We start from the raw sequence: 19209 nt of genomic DNA on the forward strand, positions 1-19209 counted from the left end.
TCCAGATGGAGTCACCACAGGGGTGGGAGGGTGATGGAGAGAAAATGAAAGAGTGCAGGGGGTGAGTAAAATGGGAGGAATTAAAAGAGAGAGAGGGAGCACAAGGGAGAGTGAGAGCGGGATGAGGGGGGTGAGGAAGCCAAAAATAGAGGGGTGAAAAAATAATTAGAAACTGAAAATACAATAAAAGAGTCTCAATGTGTGTGTTAGTGTTTATTTCTACATGTGCGCAAATGGGAGCAAGTGAGTGTGACCGGTGAAATTCAGAGAATAAATAATGTGATTTATACTGTATATATTTGTATGTAAATAACTAACTTTGCTTGTATTGTGTTGTACTGCAGGCTGCTGGGATGAGGTGAGTGTGAGTTCTTTTAATGACTGGGACAGAATGACATCACATGAAGCAGCTTTGTTTACTGTGAGGCGCTAATGAAAAGAGCTCAGCAGTGTTAATTTCCATGCACACAACTCACAGACAGCTAGACAGACTGAAAGAGGGAATTACAATATGAGATTATGTGAGATTACAATATGGCCACCAAATACAGTATTATGGAAAGTTTCATTGGGCTGTCATTTAAATTGAAAGGGACTGGGATAATATTTTTAGGGTCCCCCCCTTCCCCTAGGCAACAACATAGAGGACTTCGGTGACTCCCCTTGTTTTCCCTGATGATAGCCCTGAGTAAATTACACATTTTATCATCCTACAAAAGTAGATTAATGATGATTTGGGGGCTCTTCACACAGAACGTCTCGGTTACGTATGTAACCCTTGTTCCCTGAAAGAGGGAACGGAGACATTAAGTCAGTGACTAATGGGGGTTTTGCTTAGAAGCCTATCACCTTCGAGTTCCACAAAATCAGCCAATTGCAAAACAATGGCATGGGTCAGCGGAATTTGCATAGCGATCTCTGGCCACCAGCGTGGGTATATAAGGAGCCGCTCATGCAATCTCACATTATGTTACCTGCTGAGGAGCCGAGGCTAAGTGCTCTGGCCATACCAGCTGTACAACAGTTGTGGCATGGGGACGTAACCGAGACATTCCCTTTCAGTCAGTCACTACACGTTATGTCAGTGACTGATGGATTGGGGTCCCTATCTAATCTCACCACAAGAGCTGTCTTCCAGCGTCCTGTGCTGACCTGAGCTTCCTGCCGTGAGGCTAGAACGAACGAGGGGCCGATGCCAAGATACACTGAGAAGCATATCCCACAAGAAAATATGCAACATAATGCCTGCCCCGAAAGGAGGACTTCTGGAATACACATATGACCCATGAACAGGATCCATATGGAAAACTCTGAGGTATCCAGCCCGCAGGGTGGAATGTTTCAACCCCAGGAGTGGCAAGGTGGTCTAGTCAAGGGAAAGACACATGCTAAAGAGACTTACCGTGAAAATACACATGTGGGGGTTATCCAGAGGGAAAACCATGCACATGGAGGCACCTAGCTTAACACCAGGGTTGACCGAGCGGGCATGCACTCTGGTGTTGGCATCATCAGTGCTTGAGAAACTCAGGGCTTCCCGGAGAAACTCACCTGGGTAAAATAGCACACGCATCCAGTTCATGGAGTGGAATGGTGCAGCAAGCAATTACACAGAGCTGATCCTACTTGCTGGCCACTGGGAGTGAGTACACGAGAGGACATGAAGATTACAAAAACTACACACCGATTTTGCCCAGCCTGCAGCTTTGCAGATGTCTGTTACTGAGGCACCATGCACTAGAGCCCAAGAGGAAGCCACACTCCAGGTGTAATGTGCCTTCACCCCTAGGGCGCATGGCAGGCCTTAATGTTATGCCAGGACAATGGCGCCCACTATTTAGTGAGACAACCTCTGCATGAAGAGAGCCTTTCCCTTCTGTTGCCCTCTGTAACAGACAAAGAGCTGGTCTGAGGTCCTGAAACAAGGAGAGCATGTACTGTACAGAGCATTGCCAAGGCTGGGTCTGCCTCCTCCAGGGGCAGAACTTATAGGTTTACCACCTGATCTCTAAAATGAGTGGTGAGAACCTTGGGCACATTTCCAGGCCAGGGTCTCAGGATCACGTGAAAATTACAGGCATGCTTCGACAATTGAAAATGCCTGCAGGTAGCCTCTTGATGGAGGAAAAAGCAATCAGGAGCGCCACCTTCATAGAGAGGTATTTAAGATCAACGGACTGCAGTGGCTCAAAGGGAGCTCTCTGCAGGGGAGATAGAACCACTGTGAGATCCCAAGAGGGCATCTGTAGAGGATTAGGTGGATTTAATCTCCTCGCCCTGTCTAAGGAACCTGATGGCCAGATCATGCTGTCCTATCATTTTTGAATCCAGAAGGTTGTGGTGTGCAGAAATCACAACCAAACAAAACTTCAGGGTGGAAAAAGACCTTTGTTTGAACCCTTCTTGGAGGAAGGAGAGCAAAGACCCGATCAGGCATTTTCTGGGATCTCCTTGGCGATAAGAACACTAGGTTACAAGAGGTTCCACTTCAAAGCATAGGCGTGTCTAGTAGAAAAGGCCCTAGCTGAAGTGATGGCAGCCACCATCTGAGGTGGTAGGGTACTCAAACCTTTTGTGTCCTGTTCAGAACCCACACGTGCAGGTTCCACAGGTCAGGAGGCGGGTGCCAGAGGGTGACACAAAAACATGTCTGGACACTCATATTCACTATATAATATATATCTAAACAATCTGTAACTTGTAATTTATATTCATTCTAGAATAACAATCAATGCATGTATCGCTTTATACAAAATATATTACAGGAATTATTCTGTAAATAAACCATTAAAGTGACACATATAACATTCTTCAATGTCAACCTCAGCTATTTAATTCTGAAATTAATTTAACATAACAGACTCGCAACTGATTTCCAAAACATTGTGCAAACACTGCGATGCATGAATCACACACTGGCATCCCCATATCCATGCCTGTCAGTCTATCACTCACTCACACTCACAGCGGTGCGGGAAATGGCATCAATGCCTCCGGTGAGTCAATGCCAATGGCAGCAGTTCAGAAGAACCCACAGAAAACTCTCGTGCACTCATGTGCACAAATAAAACTCAGTCAAACCCATGAAATATGTGTGTAAATTATAAAGAATCAAAACCTCCTTAGATTTTTGACAGTTGTGAGAAAATAATCTGTATGATAAAGAATCTGTATGTTGAGAAGACCAGAAAAATAAAACCTCACACAACATATTACACCGTGTCATTATTTATTTTGCAAAAATAAAGCCAATATGGAAAAGCCATGGCTGACAAAGTTAGGACACCCTATCATTCAATTGCCTGTAGATCCACTTTTAGCAGCAATAACTTGAAGTAATAATTTTCTGAATGATTTATCAGTCTCTCACATCATTCTGGAGGAATTTGGGCCTGCTCTTTACAACGCTTTGTTGAGTTTTGTGGGCATTTGTTAATGCACAGCTCTTGTCACGGCATTTCAGTCAGGATGAGGTCTGGACTTTGACTGGGCCATTGCAACACCTTCATTGTTTTCTTTTTCAGCCATTCTGTTGTAGATTTGCTGGTAATCTTCGGATCATTGTCCAGTTGCATGACCAAATTTTGGCCAAGCTTTAGCTGTCGGACAGATTGTCTCACATTGGACTCTAGAATACTTTGGTATACAGAGGAGTTTGTGGTGGACTCAATGATTCTGAGTCATTGCCCATGCCCATCCACACACCTGAATGCTCCAGACCATTAAACTGCCAAAACCTCTGCTTTTATAGAGGTGATCACACTTTTGTGATCACGCTAGTGATTAGTTAAACGGTTAGTTCACCCAAAAAGGAAATTGATGTCATTAATGACTCACCCTAATGTTGTTCCACATCCGTAAGACCTCTATTCATCATCGGAACACAGTTTAAGATATTTTATATTTTAGTCCCAGAGCATATGCAGTCAATGCACTTCACTGTCCATGTCCAGAAAGGGAATAAAAACATCATCAAAGTAGTCCATATGTGACGTCAGTTAGTTCATTAGAATCTCTTGAAGCATCAAAAATGCATTTTGGTCCAAATATATCAAAATCTATGATTTTATTCTGCATTGTCTTCTCTTCTGCGTTCCTCCAAAAAGATTAAAACCGTGTGAATCGATCAATGATTCGGGTCGCCAATGTCACGTGATTTCAGCAGTTCAGATTGCGTCAAACCGCCAAACTGCTGAAATCACGTGACATTGGCGACCCGAAGCATTGATCAATTCACTGATTCATTAACCGTTTTTTTTTTTTGGGGGGGGGGGGGGGGGGGAAAGACACGGGAAGAGAGGACGATGCTGAATAAATTCATAATTTTTTGCTATTTTTGGACCAAAATGTATTTTCGATGCTTCAAGAGATTCTAATGAACTAACTGATGTCACATATGGACTACTTTGATGATGTTTTTATTCCCTTTCTGGACATGGACAGTAAAGTGGGCATTGACTGCATATGCTCTGGGACTAAAATGTAAATTATCTTAAACTGTGTTCCGATGATGAACGGAGGTCTTACGGGTGAGGAACAACATTAGGGTGAGTCATTAATGACATCAATTTCATTTTTGGGTGAACTAACCCTTTAATCTAAGGCATTTGATTTCCAGCGCCTGACCATAACTTACCCTCTTAATTCCTATTTTAACAATAAGGGTGTCCTAACTTTGTCACCCATGGCTTTTCCATTTTGGATTTATTTTTCCTAAACAAATAAGGACATGGTGTGATATATAATGTGTTGTTGTTCATCTGAGGTTTTATTTTTGCAAAGAACCAGATGATTTGTATTTTGCCCTGATACATAAAAACATGGAATTCAATAGGGTGTCCCAACTTTTTCACATGACTGTATGGTTTAGTCAGTATTTTATGTTGGGCTACTAGTTAAACCAACATAAACCACCTCTAAACTGGTCTTCTCACCAGGAGAACATTGTCATCAACATATCAACAATGCATCAAAATAAAAAGTGTAAAATTGTTCTTACCTGGGTGCATCAAAGCTGTCGTAGGATCCAACAGTGTAATGTCGGAAGAGTCGCTTGGCTCTCTCACTGCGGCTCTCTGAAAGATGCAAACACAATCGCATCCACATCATCACGAGTTTGTGTGTATGAGGGTGTAGCTACACCATGATAAGAAAATATATGTCCGACTTGAAGTTTCGGCTGCGACAGCGCCAGTGGCCCAAACACAGCGAGTTTAGCTAGCATGAAATGGCACGATCGGTCTCTCTCACACTCCAGTAGTGTAGTAAACTATTAATAGTCATCATAGCTGCTCTCTCTCACTGAGTCTGACATCACAACTTCACAGAGAAGCTGTGCCAGTCCAACTGTCCCACAACTACATCTGGGACTATCAAACTGACAGCTGCGAGTGTAGTGTGGATGTCTTTGATACTAATAACGTGTGTGTAATGTGTGTGCATGTGAGAGATGAGTCTCACCTGAACGGGTCTCCAGGCTGCGGAGAGCCACTTCCTCCACGCAGTCAGAGGGGAACCAGCCCGTGCGGCCTCGAACCGTCCCCTCCCAGTAGCCTCCTTCACCCACACTCAGCACTAAGAGAATCAAGAGAGAAACAACAGTGTGTGTGTGTGTGTGTGTGTGTGTGTGTGTGTGTGTGTGTGTGTGTGTGTGTGTGTGTGTGTGTGTGTGTGTGTGTGTGTGTGTGTGTGTGTGTGTGTGTGTGTGTGTGTGTGTGTGTGTGTGAGCAGTAAACATATGAACAGTGTAAGGCCACAAATGTACCATATAATACAGACCAGAAGCATCATGACCAAGACTAGCAAAGATTTTGAAGGCAACTACAATCTTTTATAATAAAGTTTCACAATTATTGTTGATAAAAGTGTTTATTGTAGATAAAAAAAATCTAAAATTCTGTGACAGAAATCATTAATTTAAGAGTCTACGTATTTTCTGTCCAATTAAGTTTCCTTCAACCGATTATTGACTTTATGGCTTTTTATAACTGTATGGCTTTTTCAGTTCATAACTTTTTCCCAGTCTTTTTTCCTTTTCCATACATGGCTGTAATCATGGTTCAATTAGTTTCTGTAACCAATTAGTTTCTATGACTTATGCATGACTTTTCAATATAAAAACTGCTAGGAAGAATTTCTATTTTATGTCAGATACAGTTCTTGAAATTAACAGATTTAAACTGTATGTGTCTTAAATGGTTGGAGATTTGAATCTAGCCCAATAGTGGATTTAACTTTCTGAGACAGAGACATTTATATCCATAAATGTACATTCATATTTATACTACTGTTCAAAAGCTTGGGGGCCTTTTTTTTAATGAGTCTCTTATGCTCACCAAAGCTTTTATTTGATCAAAAATACAGTAAAAAAGTGATACATAGGTGCATGACGCCCCTGATAAACAGTCACTGAAACAAACACACACACACACACACACACACACACGCACACACACACACACACACACAAACACACACACACACACGCACACACATTAAATCACATGCAAAGTCACCATCACTTTAAGAGTTTACTAATGTACATGCATATATATGCAAGATATGATGACAGATCTAAACATGACACACACACACACACATACAAACTTGCATGCACAGTGGCATTGCTTACAAACAGACATATACTGACATACCAACACATATCACCAGAATACATACACAGACAACGTTTATCCACACCTGTGAAAAACATACAGAAACAAACGCACATTTAATGGCACTCTTGCCAACAGTGTTGGGTGATATGCTCCATAGTCATATTTTCCCATTGTCAGCCTGTGAGATCAGTGATACCCAATTTTATCGTGACGTGTACTTCATTTAATTTTGTGAGCAAAGAGTGTTTGTTATTAAATCCGGTCATTTCCAGGTAGTGAGGTTTTAATAAAGCATAAAACCGAAGAGTATTCCAACATGTCAGCCAAAAAATTACAGACATGCCGTTACAGATGCATAATTTTGACTGTTCGTATGAAGAATCGATATTTCTTATTAAACAAGCAGTTGTTTTTTAAGTTTGTGTTTAAAGCTGTTGATTTTCACAAATGGATATAGAAGTTTAGTGATATTATAACTATTAATTGTATTGTTATTAATGTCATTAATGTTGTAATTGTATTGTTATTAGTGTCATTAATGGTTTGTTAATGTGTTATAGAAACAAAAGGATGCCATTTTCATCTTGGCTTATACAACAGCTGTTTAAGAATGCTATATAACAAGCAATATGATATATTTCATGACAAATTATATATATTTTTATACAAAGTACTTTATCCTCAATCCTAGGTACGTCAGTGTGGTTATATGGTGATGTCGTTATGAAATTAGGGAAGGCAAATAAATTGTAGGTCTTAATATTAATTTAATAATAATCTTAGCCATATATTAATAAGAAGAATTTAATATATTAATGGGAAAATGAACAAATTATCGTCTTGATATCGTCAAAGGAATCAGCCATCAGAGTTTTGTCTGACTCCCGTTGATACACAATACTATTGTCAAAACTCTACAGCATATCATTGCTCCTGTCCACAAAAAGTCACACACACATAATCACCTTTGACTTTGTCTCCCTTGTTGAAGCTGATCTCGCGGTCCCCCTGGGCCGAGTGCGAGCGGGTGGCCACAAACACACGGCCAGGCACGGCACTGTAGAGACGCCGCCGCTGCCCACTTGCTGTGCCCTGACTACTGATGGAGCCCGCACTGTACAAAGGCACACATATCAGACAACAGGGTTAACATTCATTTATGCACATTTATTAACAGCTCCACTCATTCAGGTGTCTGTCTGAATATTGAATATTGATTATGCTTTTAAGCATAGAGTTCACTGAATGACAAGCCATAACCTTGTCCTTTTTTACTCTAATCCTTCTCACCCTTGTCTTCCACGTGTTTGCCGGCTCCGATCGTCTCTGTCACCTGTTCGGCCACGGGATGGGGAGCGGGTTCTTGCTCCACGGGGACTGCTGGAGCTACGCAAGGTGCCGCCATGTTTTAGACCCTGATGAACATAGACATAAATACAATGATCCAAAGAGTAATGAAATGAGTTTCTGAAAAAATCTGTGGTTAAGTACTTTGTCCAAATCTTGTACGTTCAATCTCGTACACACAGTGTCAAACCAAACCAAGGTTTGGCTGGTTAGTATGACCCATATGGTTATAATCACTTAAAGGGTTAGTTCACCCAAAAATGAAATTGATGTCATTAATGACTCAACCTAATGTTGTTCCACACCCGTAAGACCTTCGTTCATCATCGGAACACAGTTTAAGATAATTTATATTTAGTCCGACAGCGTATCTATAGTGTATGCAAACTATACTGTCCATGTCCAGAAAGGTAATGAAAACATCATCAAAGTAGTCCATATGTGACATCAGTTAGTTCATTAGAATCTCTTGAAGCATCGAAAATACATTTTGGTCCAAAAATAGCTAAAACTACGACTTTATTCAGCATTGTCCTCTCTTCTGCGTTTGTTTTCAAACCTCAAATAAAGATTCAAACGGTCATGAATCAGTGTATTGATTCATGATTCGGATCGCGTCTCATACTGCTGAAATCACGTGACATTGGCGATCCAAATCATTCTGTATTCTGCGTACGTGAGTTTTTGTTGTAGATGGCTATTGCTGCGCGTTTAGCTAGAATGCCATACAAAACCAACCCATTGGGCCACTGAATCTGCATTAACGACAACAGCTGGGGCAACAGCCTTAGTCCTAATGGGTTGTTATCATAGCTATCAAAATCCAGTGTTCGGCATTTTGCGTACGTGAGTTTTTGTTGTAGATGTCTATTAAAAAAAATTTTTTTTTTAAAAATTGTGTACTGTGCTAATGAATTGAGATTTCTTACAGCTCTTACAGGTTGTTGGCCTTGTCTGTTTCGTTGCTTCTATTACTCTCCCCTTTTTTGTAAGTCGCTTTGGATAAAAGCGTCTGCTAAATGATTAAATGTAAATGTAAATGTAAACAGGAGAAACAGCAGCAGCAAGACGTCCGTCTCTGTGGTATGTACTGTATTTAGTGGCCTGTCAACATTTGTGTCTCTTTACTCTCAGTTTATGAGGACATGATTTGGTTTATGGACTATTGTATGCGACTAAACCTTAGCAGTAGCAAGCAAAACGGTTTTGCATGTCAGACTAGTGTAACGTTATACAAACAATGGACTAACCGTTTGGACTAAGCGCATTTGAATGACGAAGCACGCGATGTCGTTTACTGATGTTTACTCACGTGACAACAGCCAACAGCATAGACATTTGAAGCAGTTTTACTCACCGGCTGCTTCCAAAGCAGGACCGAACCTTTATCGCTGGGACCGCTCCGTCAAAAATACACTTCTTTGGTATGATTTGGTGAAGTCCTGTGACAGCAGTGACTTGCTGTGCTGAAGCGTTGAAGTCGCTTTATGTCACAGATAGGAATAAAGTGGAGCGCGGTGGGAGTGTATGGGCGTGCATTTCCTCTCTCGCTCTAGTCACACACGCGCGCACCCTACCGGGAGAAGAGCCCGTACGGCCCATACAAGGACCTTCTGCTCTAGTAACGTCAAGCCGAGCCATACTCGAAAAAAACTCTCCGAAACTTGTGAGAAACTGGAAGGAGTATTGTTAACACAGAAATACTCCATCAAACGTCCAACATTAGTTTTTGAAACTTTGTCTATGTTTAGGATGGGAATCCAAGTCTTTAACAGTGTAAAAAGCTCAGTATGCATGAAACAGCATTTCACCCACCCTTTAATGACATACATTTCATTTTTGGGTGAACTAATCCTTTAACTCCCATTGAGCTGAACAGGAACGCAAATGCTGAATTTAAATGTATATTTTTTTTTCTACCTAAATATATTAATAATTATATATATATATATATATATATATATATATACACACTATAAAAAATATTTAAAAAATATATACTAAATATTACTATTATATACTACCTTTCACACACACACAATACAATTTTGGTGGGAAACCAAAACGCCCCACAACCTACCCCCCCCCCCCCCCCCCCCCCCCCCCCCCCCCCCCCCCCCCCCACACACACACACACACACACACACACACACACACAGATAAATGACCTGCACAGAGACAATGTTTGATCCAGGAGCATTGGGAAAGGCAATCCAATCTGGTACGTTCATGCTGTTGTCGCTGTTAGCCCGCAAGAAGGGGTGAGGATGGGGCAACCCGAGAGTACGTGAACTCTCCCTCCTCTGGGGGGCATACTTCGGAGACTCCAAGAAGGGAACTATTATCAAATTAGGAAAGAAATAGTAATACAGAGAGAGAGAGAGCAGATGCAAAAAGAGACAGAAGTACACTCCAATTGACCCAATATTGTCCTGAGAAATAGACTTCATAATATATTCTACATAGGTCATCTGTGATTGATGACGTTGAAGCATTACAAATGAAGTGAACGTCAACATTTGCCCTGCTGAGTGCGTTGGGAGCAGTGAACACTGCTAAGGGACTGTGTGAATCTCTACACAACTAAAGAGAGACAAACGTATCAAGCTACAAATGTCACATAGTTTGCAGGGCAAATAAATAATCTCTCACAGAATAAAAATACAGACACAACCAAAATAAATCTCCGCTCCTTACCTACGTCTGATTCTCGATGGTTTTTAATGATTTCTCCCAGCTCAAAATGGCCAGACATCACAGCCACCTAGAAAAGAAGTTCACACACGCTTAATATTTGCATCTGTGAATGACGCACACTGACGCAAGGCTTGGGAATAACACAATATTAAACAAACACACACACACGCATCCACTTTCCTTCATATTAAACGCAAACGCATGATCACAGTCACAGCTGGGTCTGTGGAGATGGCTGAGGTTAAGTAAAACTATTTTGGCTCGCTGCTGCTTCACTCCACCTGGGACTCGCAACGCATACAAAAACGCTTCATGATAACACACTACAAACTACAAAACAGCAAGTAAATTGTGTCATTTCTGTGCCACTAGCATTACCAGATGGAAGTGCAAAAATAAAAAATGTGTTTACAAGCACAACAAAACATCTCATTTTAAAAACTTGATCATAAAGACTAGATTTGTTTTTCTCCGGGTTTGCCACCAAACAGACACGTCCACTAAATAAGCCAACATAATTATGACATTTACATCATCTTACACTATACTAACTTGGATTCATCTCTGCATATTTAACTGGAAAGGAAGGATGTATTTTAACATCCAAAAAATACATTCTTCACATTCAAGTTAACTTTAATTATATATATATATATATATATATATATATATATATATATATATATAACATCTCATTTTATATATATATATATATATATATATATATATATATATATATATATATATATATAACATCTCATATATATATATATATATATATATATATATATATATATATATATATATATATATATATGTAAATTATATATATATGTAAATTATATATATATATATATATATATATATATATATATATATATATATATTATAATTATATATAATTATATAATAAATAAATAAGAGTGTTTGTATGAGTTTAGTTTTCTTTAATTACTTGGTTTAAGCTGTTAATAATATGCAGAGTGTTGAAAAACAAAAACAACTAACAACCTGCAAGTGACAGTCTCATAATTACCTGGAAGGAGGTCTGCCCACTGTTATTCTTTGTGTCCTTATTGGCTCCTCGATACAACAGAATTCGGGCACAGCTCTCCTAAACGTAGAAATAGACAATAACAGCCACAAGACATTGAAGACATCTGAAGCTGCCCATAAAATATAATAAGCACTATTCATAAAAGTTTAGCACCGCAGTAAATACACCACTTGTACGCAAAATTATGAAATCTTCACAGGGCTCTTTAAAGCATCACAGGAAAGACCATGCTATTGACTAGCTTTACCAAAAGTTGAAAAGCATGGCTTTAAAGGGATAGTTCACCCAAAAATGAAAATTCTGTCATCATTTACTCACCCTCATGTTGTTCCAAACCTGTATGAGCTTCTTTCTTCTGTTGAACACAAAAGAAGATATTTGGAAGAATGTTTCTAACCAAGCAGATAGAACAAGCATTGACTACCATAGTATTTTTTTCCCTACTATGGTAGTCAAAGCTTGTTCTATTTGCTTGGTTAGAAACATTATTCCAAATATCTTCTTTTGTGTTCAACAGAAGAAAGAAACTCATACAAGTTTGGAACGACATGAGGGTGAGTAAATGATGACAGAATTTTCATTTTTGGGGGAACTATCGCTTTAATGTTGCTGCTGAAGAGCATGGCACCAGCAGTAACCAGCAAAAATCAGCCTGAAAATCCATTCTAAGATAGACATTTTTAGATTTTAATATTTGGCTTGATTTTTATGCCTAGACCGGCAGTTATACCTTGTTATATAAAGCACATATGTGCAGGGCAGTGTTTCCTGAGGCATTCTGGGATGAAGAATCCGCACCATAAAAAAGTAGGTGCTCTAAGTGTTGAGAGTTCCCATTTTGACAAGCCTGGAGGGAGGGAGAGGGAGAGAGAAAGAGGGAGAGATAAAAAGGAGAGAGAAAGGAAATCGGATGAATAAAGAACAGCAAAATATCCACAGGACCATTAAGAGAGGAGGAAAGCAAAAAAAGAGTAATGGGTAGGAAGAGGCAGAAACAGTAATTTGACATGAGGAAGGAAGAAGAGGGAGAGAAGAATAGATTTTATACATTGTCAGAACAGACACGGTTGCTAATTAACACTGCAGTGAATGTGTGAGTGAGAGGAATAGAACGAAATAATCAAAATAGATATGGAAATGCACACGTGCACAAAGAGAGGAGAAGGACTCAGCAGAGATTCTCAACCAGTGGTACTTGAAAGAAATTCGAAATGTTCTTTGTTGCCCATTTCCCCCTGAACTTGAAGCTAGCTGACTTTTTAAAGGGAGCAGAAACTTGGTGAGTCTGTTTTTCATCCCATCTATTGACTGTTTTTTTGTTTAAAAGTTAATAATTGTAATACCCATAATATTAGTTTAAGTCCTTTCAATATAAAATTCTTCGCTACTGAGAGACGCACTCATAATGACAGTGTTTGCTTACCTTCCAATTGCATAATTATGTAATTTTGTTTTTGTGATAACCATTTTACAATAGCAATAAGGTACTCAAAGCTGTATCGTGAGTAAGTCAGGGCTGAAGGGGTTGCTTTCACGTCGTGCCTGACAACTTCCTTTAGCCGTGACTTTATTCACGATACAGCACAACCTCTCATACCTTATTGCTTGCTTATAATGTTAAAGGTGGGGTAAGTGTTATTTCAAAACCGTTGTACAAAACGGACTCGGGCCGAGTCCAATAACAAATTTGTAGCCAATCAGCAGGTAAGGGGCGTGTCTAAAAATGAAGGTTGAGAAGAATGCTCAGTGCACATCATTATTCAAAACACACGACACAGATGACGGATATTAGCTGAGAACTAATATGGTATGCTGGTTTTTGCTTGAATATGTTCATGTGTTCGATTGTTTGTCCATTTGCAATCGTATTGTGGCTCACGTCAGCGATGATAAAGACCCGTTCATTTCCACACCATATGGAGCATCTCCTCACTGTCAGTTTCAAGCATCAGCTTACAAAATGTGTCCAACAAGTAAGATACTATATTCCTGTTTGTTTCCTCTTTTCATGATCTATAAAACTCTAATCTGGTCATAATTGTAATATGTCGTTAGTTAGACTGTCTTGCTCGTGTACTATCGAGGTGATCATGAGAACAGTTTGTGTTTTTGTGATCGCTATAATAACTCTAATCTGGTCATAATTGTAATATGTCATTAGTTAGACTGTCTTGCTTTTGTACTATCGAGTTGTCCATGAGAATGGTTTGTGTTTTTGTGATGGAAGGGGTGACTTTTCCATTGAATATTCGACCTGGATTAGTAACACAGATTCTGCAATAGTCGTTGCCTGGGTTATGTATGTGTGGGGCGGAGCTATCAAAATAGGGGCGAGACCATTTTGGGGGGAGGGGTGTTTTTTAAGGGGGGACCCCACCTGTAGAGTTGTTAAATGTTGCATATCCCTTTAAGGTTAGTGCTGTGTGTGAGTGGGCGGGGGGTTCCAGTGGAGGTGCATGAACAGTTTCTGGTTAGTCTTTGTGAAAAGGTACTTAAGTCTTAGTAACAAAGTACTGTGGAGGTACTTATTTTGTGGAAAAAAAACAGACAATAAAATAACTGAAAACTGGGATTCAAGAAAATATACAAATTGTTAGTGTTTAAAATAACACTCACGGACAGTTATGCAATGGCACGTGTTTTCTGTATGTCACACACAGTCTTCTTCTCAGCATTTCTTTGTACCTGATGAGTCTCGTCCCAGCCGTTCTCATCACGGAGCCCCAGCTTGGCTCTGTGGTACAGCAGCGTCTCGCAGCAGGACGTGTCGCCCCCTATCAGCACAGTGTGGTAAAGAGGTGTGAGCCCACGGCGGTCCTTATAATCAGGAGATGCCCCCAAAGACAACAGAGTCTAAAAAACAAACAGATGATTAGATTTAAATATGAATACTTCATCCTAATCATGTCATCATGTCTAATCAAAATCTGTTGTGGTTTTGTGTGTGTGTTACCAGTAGGGCAGTGTGTCCATGTGATCTGACGGCCTTGTGGAGAGGGGTCAAGCCATCCTTTGCCCTAAAGTCAATGTGAGCTCCCCCCATCACCAGCAACCTGATGTTCTCCCCACCGCCCAACTCAGTCTGTACGGCCAGAGTTAGTGGGGTCTCTGACACACACACACACACATACACAAACACACACACACACACACACACACACACACACACACACACACAATTACATGACTTATCTATTTAAATATCTATCCATCAATCAAATTTGTCTCCAAATAGATTTAAATACACATACACACACCAATGATAAATTATTAATATAAAAGGCAAATGCATAATTACAAGCAATGTGGAAGTACGCTGTTTGTATAAACTTTTTGTATTGACCTGAGTAGCTGTGATGTCAGATTGAACAAAGACAAACTGTTCTTTAGTCTGATCCATTTAGTAATCCAGTTCACAAAGATTCATTCACAGATCAGACTGATCAGATCTCGAGTTCAACTCAATGATTGTGTTGCAGTGGTTAACACATCTTTATGTTTTTTTTCAGTACACTATTTAAAATACCTCCTTTTGTTTCATAAGGGGGGAGGGGGAAATACATATATAAGTTTGGAACAATATAAAGGTGAGATTATTTTCATTTTTGGGTGAACTAAGCCTTTAAATGCAACAGAATATCATAGTTCCAGATCAGCCCCCTAGTGATTGCAAATGGTGCAACAGTTCTCACTCCACATTAGCAGGGTTTGCTTTGAGAAGTGACTGATAGCCTGGCAAGCACAACATCCACTCAGTGGCAACGCAGATGACACAAACTGTGAACAACACTCAAGGTGGCTGTCTCGCACGTCACACTTTGCCGCAAACGAATGCTAATATTACTCTGCATTGTCATCTGGTCCATAAAATGACTTTCACGGCATGTCTGGACATGTCTCCAGCTCACCAAATTCTCACCAAAGCGCTACAAACTTGTATTTATATGCCATAAAAGATGCTGCCCTGTTACATTCAAATCATTCAGTGATTTTCCTTTGTTGATACGCATTGAACTGAACCACTGATCTGCAGTAATAGTATCATCTCATTAAACAGCCCAAGAACAGTAATTGTGTTTTTGTTTGTTTATAGGAAGCAGCCACTGAGTCTAACATTAACCTTACACTTTTGTTGCATAATTCAAACTCCAAATGACTTGCTAGAAACTGCATGGATCGCTGAAAAGATGCAAATGTCCATTCCTGTAAACACTCATTGAATATTCATCCAGACCAATTTCCATAAGCATAGCATGTGTGTGTGGGCCAGTTTATGCTCTGCTGGCAGTAATTCATTATTCAGGCAGCTCACTAATGGGAAGTTCATTAACCATCACAGGAAGTGAACAGAGCAGTGCCTGACACCTCACCTCCTGTATCAGGGTCGTGGTAGTTGGGGTCAAGTCCTTTGTCTATAAGTTTGGCTACCTTTTCCACAACACCGGTCTGGATGTAGTCCATGAACTTCTTCAGACTGGCCTGTAGAGGGAGACACATGAAACTTAGCAACTTATGGCTCACAGCCATTCTCGCCCTGAGGAGGATAAGCTACTTAACATATTTAACACACACACACACACACACACACACACACACACACACACACACACACACACACACACACACACACACACACACACACACACACACACACACACACACACACACACACACACACAATAGCACAACTTGAATATTTACTACAAATTTCTGTATGCAACCAAGAATACGATTATTTCTGTGCCGCGGCCTACCTTAGTGTGTAGTTTGGCCAGCTGTTTCTCATCTAGATTTGTCTGTTTGTACACCCTGGTTTTGTAGCGGAACTGTGTGAAAAGAAATTAGTCAAAATTAGCGGTGTGGTGTGTTTTCTTAAACAAATGATCAGCTGAGTAGTCTAAACTGTCCTTTGGAGGCCTTGGATACCCTTCTTTTCATTGTATAGTTTTGTATATCAGATAACAGTAAGTTAAATTAAAACTAGTTTTATGTCATTTAAATAAATCCAAAATAATATATAAATATTATAAAAAATATAAAAATATATTTTTTTAAATGTTTAAAATGTTTCCTTGACAACTTACTTAAATATGTACTAAAATAACTAAAATAAAACTGAAAACTGAAAATAATAATATTAATATATATATATTATATTATAATAAATATAATTATAATAAAAGTTATCAAATACTCTAAAGACTAGAACTAGAACAATCTTTAATGACAAAGGAGAACACTGGAAACACAACCATCAAAGAAAACAAACAATAACCATCAAAGGACAACTGAACAGAGTATATATGCAGGGGATAATATGAACTAAATTATTCACAGCAACAAACTGAGGGTGCGTCTCAATCCGTTTCCAAGCGCCCTAGCTCGTGAATCAGTATATTGTGTACACGAATTTGGACACTGGTAAGGACACCAGCTCACTACACATTGCCATCACGCCATTACACGCCATCTTCATTACCTGATGTATGTTCATGCTGAAATATAATAAAATAATGGTTTCTTTTTAAAAACATATATTACATGTCTTTATCGGTTGTTATGTGTGGTAAATTGCCTCAGATAATTTATGTTTTCAGAATATAAATTCATAATTTCTTCAAATTAAATTCAGATTCAGGACTTCTGTTGATCCCTAGGAACATAGTGAGCATTGATGCACCCTGGGTTTTGTGGTGCATTGTGGGACTTTTTAGGAAGCAAACATTTCAGTGCACTGGAAGGATTCTGCCATTGGGACTGGCCCCTTAAAATGGCCAACTGCCTGACCAGTACCCTGACTACTGAACTACGGAGATGATTGAGACGTTCCCAGAGACATAATCAGAAACCAAGGAAACAGAAACTAAACTGAGTAGGGAAACGGGAACTTAAGGAAACAGAACAGATTATCAAATTATAAGACTAAAATTGTGAGGATAAATAATACTAAAATAACTATTATTTTGCATCAACCTTGAGGTGTCAAAGTATCAAGCATTGCAACTGAACAAGCAGAACTTCTAACAATAAGCCTAAATTAAGTTGTTAATCATATCCTTTAATTAACTGTTGTTAATAAATTAAGAAAATTAGCTATATACAGTATTTTCCATAGTAAATGTTAAAAAGTATGGCTTTTAAATGCATTTATTGAAGCGCAATAACTTCAGATGAAAAGGGCTTCTTGTGAATTAATTAGACTGAGTTGAGTTCACTATTGTGGTATAACAGTAATTGCCTTTTGTGCTTACCCCCCACCCCCCACCCCACCCCCCAAAAAAGAAAAAAAAACACCGTAATCTTTTTCATTGCAAAGAAAATCTCCAGTAAACCATATCAGGGTTATTAGGATTCACAGTTACCAGAGAAGCCGTTTAAATAATTATCATCACCTAGGCAACAAACAAATTGAAGCAGCAGTTTCCTAGCACAAACATTTAGATTCAATTATAGAACGTGTAAAAAACTAAAATAAACTAAAAATGACTAAAATGAAGAGGAGAATAAAAGAAAGGGAACCTCCAGGTAGGGTACTCCTTTCTCAAAGGATTGTGGGTACTCCCGGAGCGGCCTCTCTTCCTCCAGGAACTTGGCATCGTGCCCATCAGTAGCAGGTTGGAAAAGGCCATAGTTTAAAACATCCCTTAGAGATTCGGTTAGACTACACAGCACCTGCTGCTTCGCCTTCCATACGGTTGCATCAGGGTTGAACCTCAGACACTTCTACAGAGACAGAGAGGGGAAACAAAGGCTGTTAGATAATGTTCTATATTTCATTTATAAAAATATTTTTCAATATACGTTTTTATACATTTTATTTATATAGACACTACCTTTCAAAGGTTTGGGGTCAATTCAATTTTTTTATTGTTTTTGAAAGAAGTCTCTTTGATTATACATGATGAAATACAGTACAAACAGTAATAATGTGAAATATTGTATTGTACATTTTTAGCATCATTACTCCAGTCTTCAGTGTCACATGATCCTTCAGAAATCATTCTTATATGATTTGGTGTCCTAGAAACGTTTCTAATTATCATCAATGTTGAAAACAGTTGTGCTGGTTAATATTTTTGATATATATATATATATATATATATATATATATATATATATATATATATATATATATATATATATATATATATATATACACACACACACAAACACAAAAATCAGAAATCTCTGATTAATACAAATTTAAAGAGAACACCATCTACTTGAAGTAAAAAGTTGTGTAACATTATACATTTCTTCACTGTCACCTTTTGACCAATTTAATGCATCCTTAAACAATATAAATTATAATTTCTTTTAAAAAAAACACAAATGTTTGAACTATTAAAAAAAATACTTTTTTATTTTTATATGTTTTACATTTTATTAGACAAAAATAAATATATTTCTATTTTTATCCATAAAAAAATAGACCATTTGTATCCCTATTGGCCCTAAAGGGGGAAAAAAACTGTTCTGTCCAGTGTGCAC

General features: G+C 38.9%; 1 protein-coding gene across 1 annotated transcript in view; it reads right to left on the reverse strand.

Annotated features, from left to right (window-relative positions):
• shank1 (SH3 and multiple ankyrin repeat domains 1) overlaps positions 1-19209 on the reverse strand; it is a 128121-nt gene that overhangs the window by 35177 nt on the left and 73735 nt on the right. The window contains exons 3-15 of the mRNA XM_067415555.1: positions 18238-18441; positions 16473-16544; positions 16089-16197; positions 14672-14826; positions 14404-14571; positions 12449-12565; positions 11698-11775; positions 10662-10728; positions 10133-10302; positions 7908-8032; positions 7583-7731; positions 5461-5574; positions 5000-5075 (exon numbers count right to left, since the gene is read on the reverse strand). Of these exons, the coding sequence (XP_067271656.1) occupies positions 5000-5075; positions 5461-5574; positions 7583-7731; positions 7908-8032; positions 10133-10302; positions 10662-10728; positions 11698-11775; positions 12449-12565; positions 14404-14571; positions 14672-14826; positions 16089-16197; positions 16473-16544; positions 18238-18441 (1604 nt within the window). The remainder of the gene's footprint in view (positions 1-4999; positions 5076-5460; positions 5575-7582; positions 7732-7907; positions 8033-10132; positions 10303-10661; positions 10729-11697; positions 11776-12448; positions 12566-14403; positions 14572-14671; positions 14827-16088; positions 16198-16472; positions 16545-18237; positions 18442-19209) is intronic.

This window comes from Pseudorasbora parva, chromosome 2 (genome assembly GCF_024679245.1).
Source record: "Pseudorasbora parva isolate DD20220531a chromosome 2, ASM2467924v1, whole genome shotgun sequence".
NCBI lineage: Eukaryota > Metazoa > Chordata > Actinopteri > Cypriniformes > Gobionidae > Pseudorasbora > Pseudorasbora parva.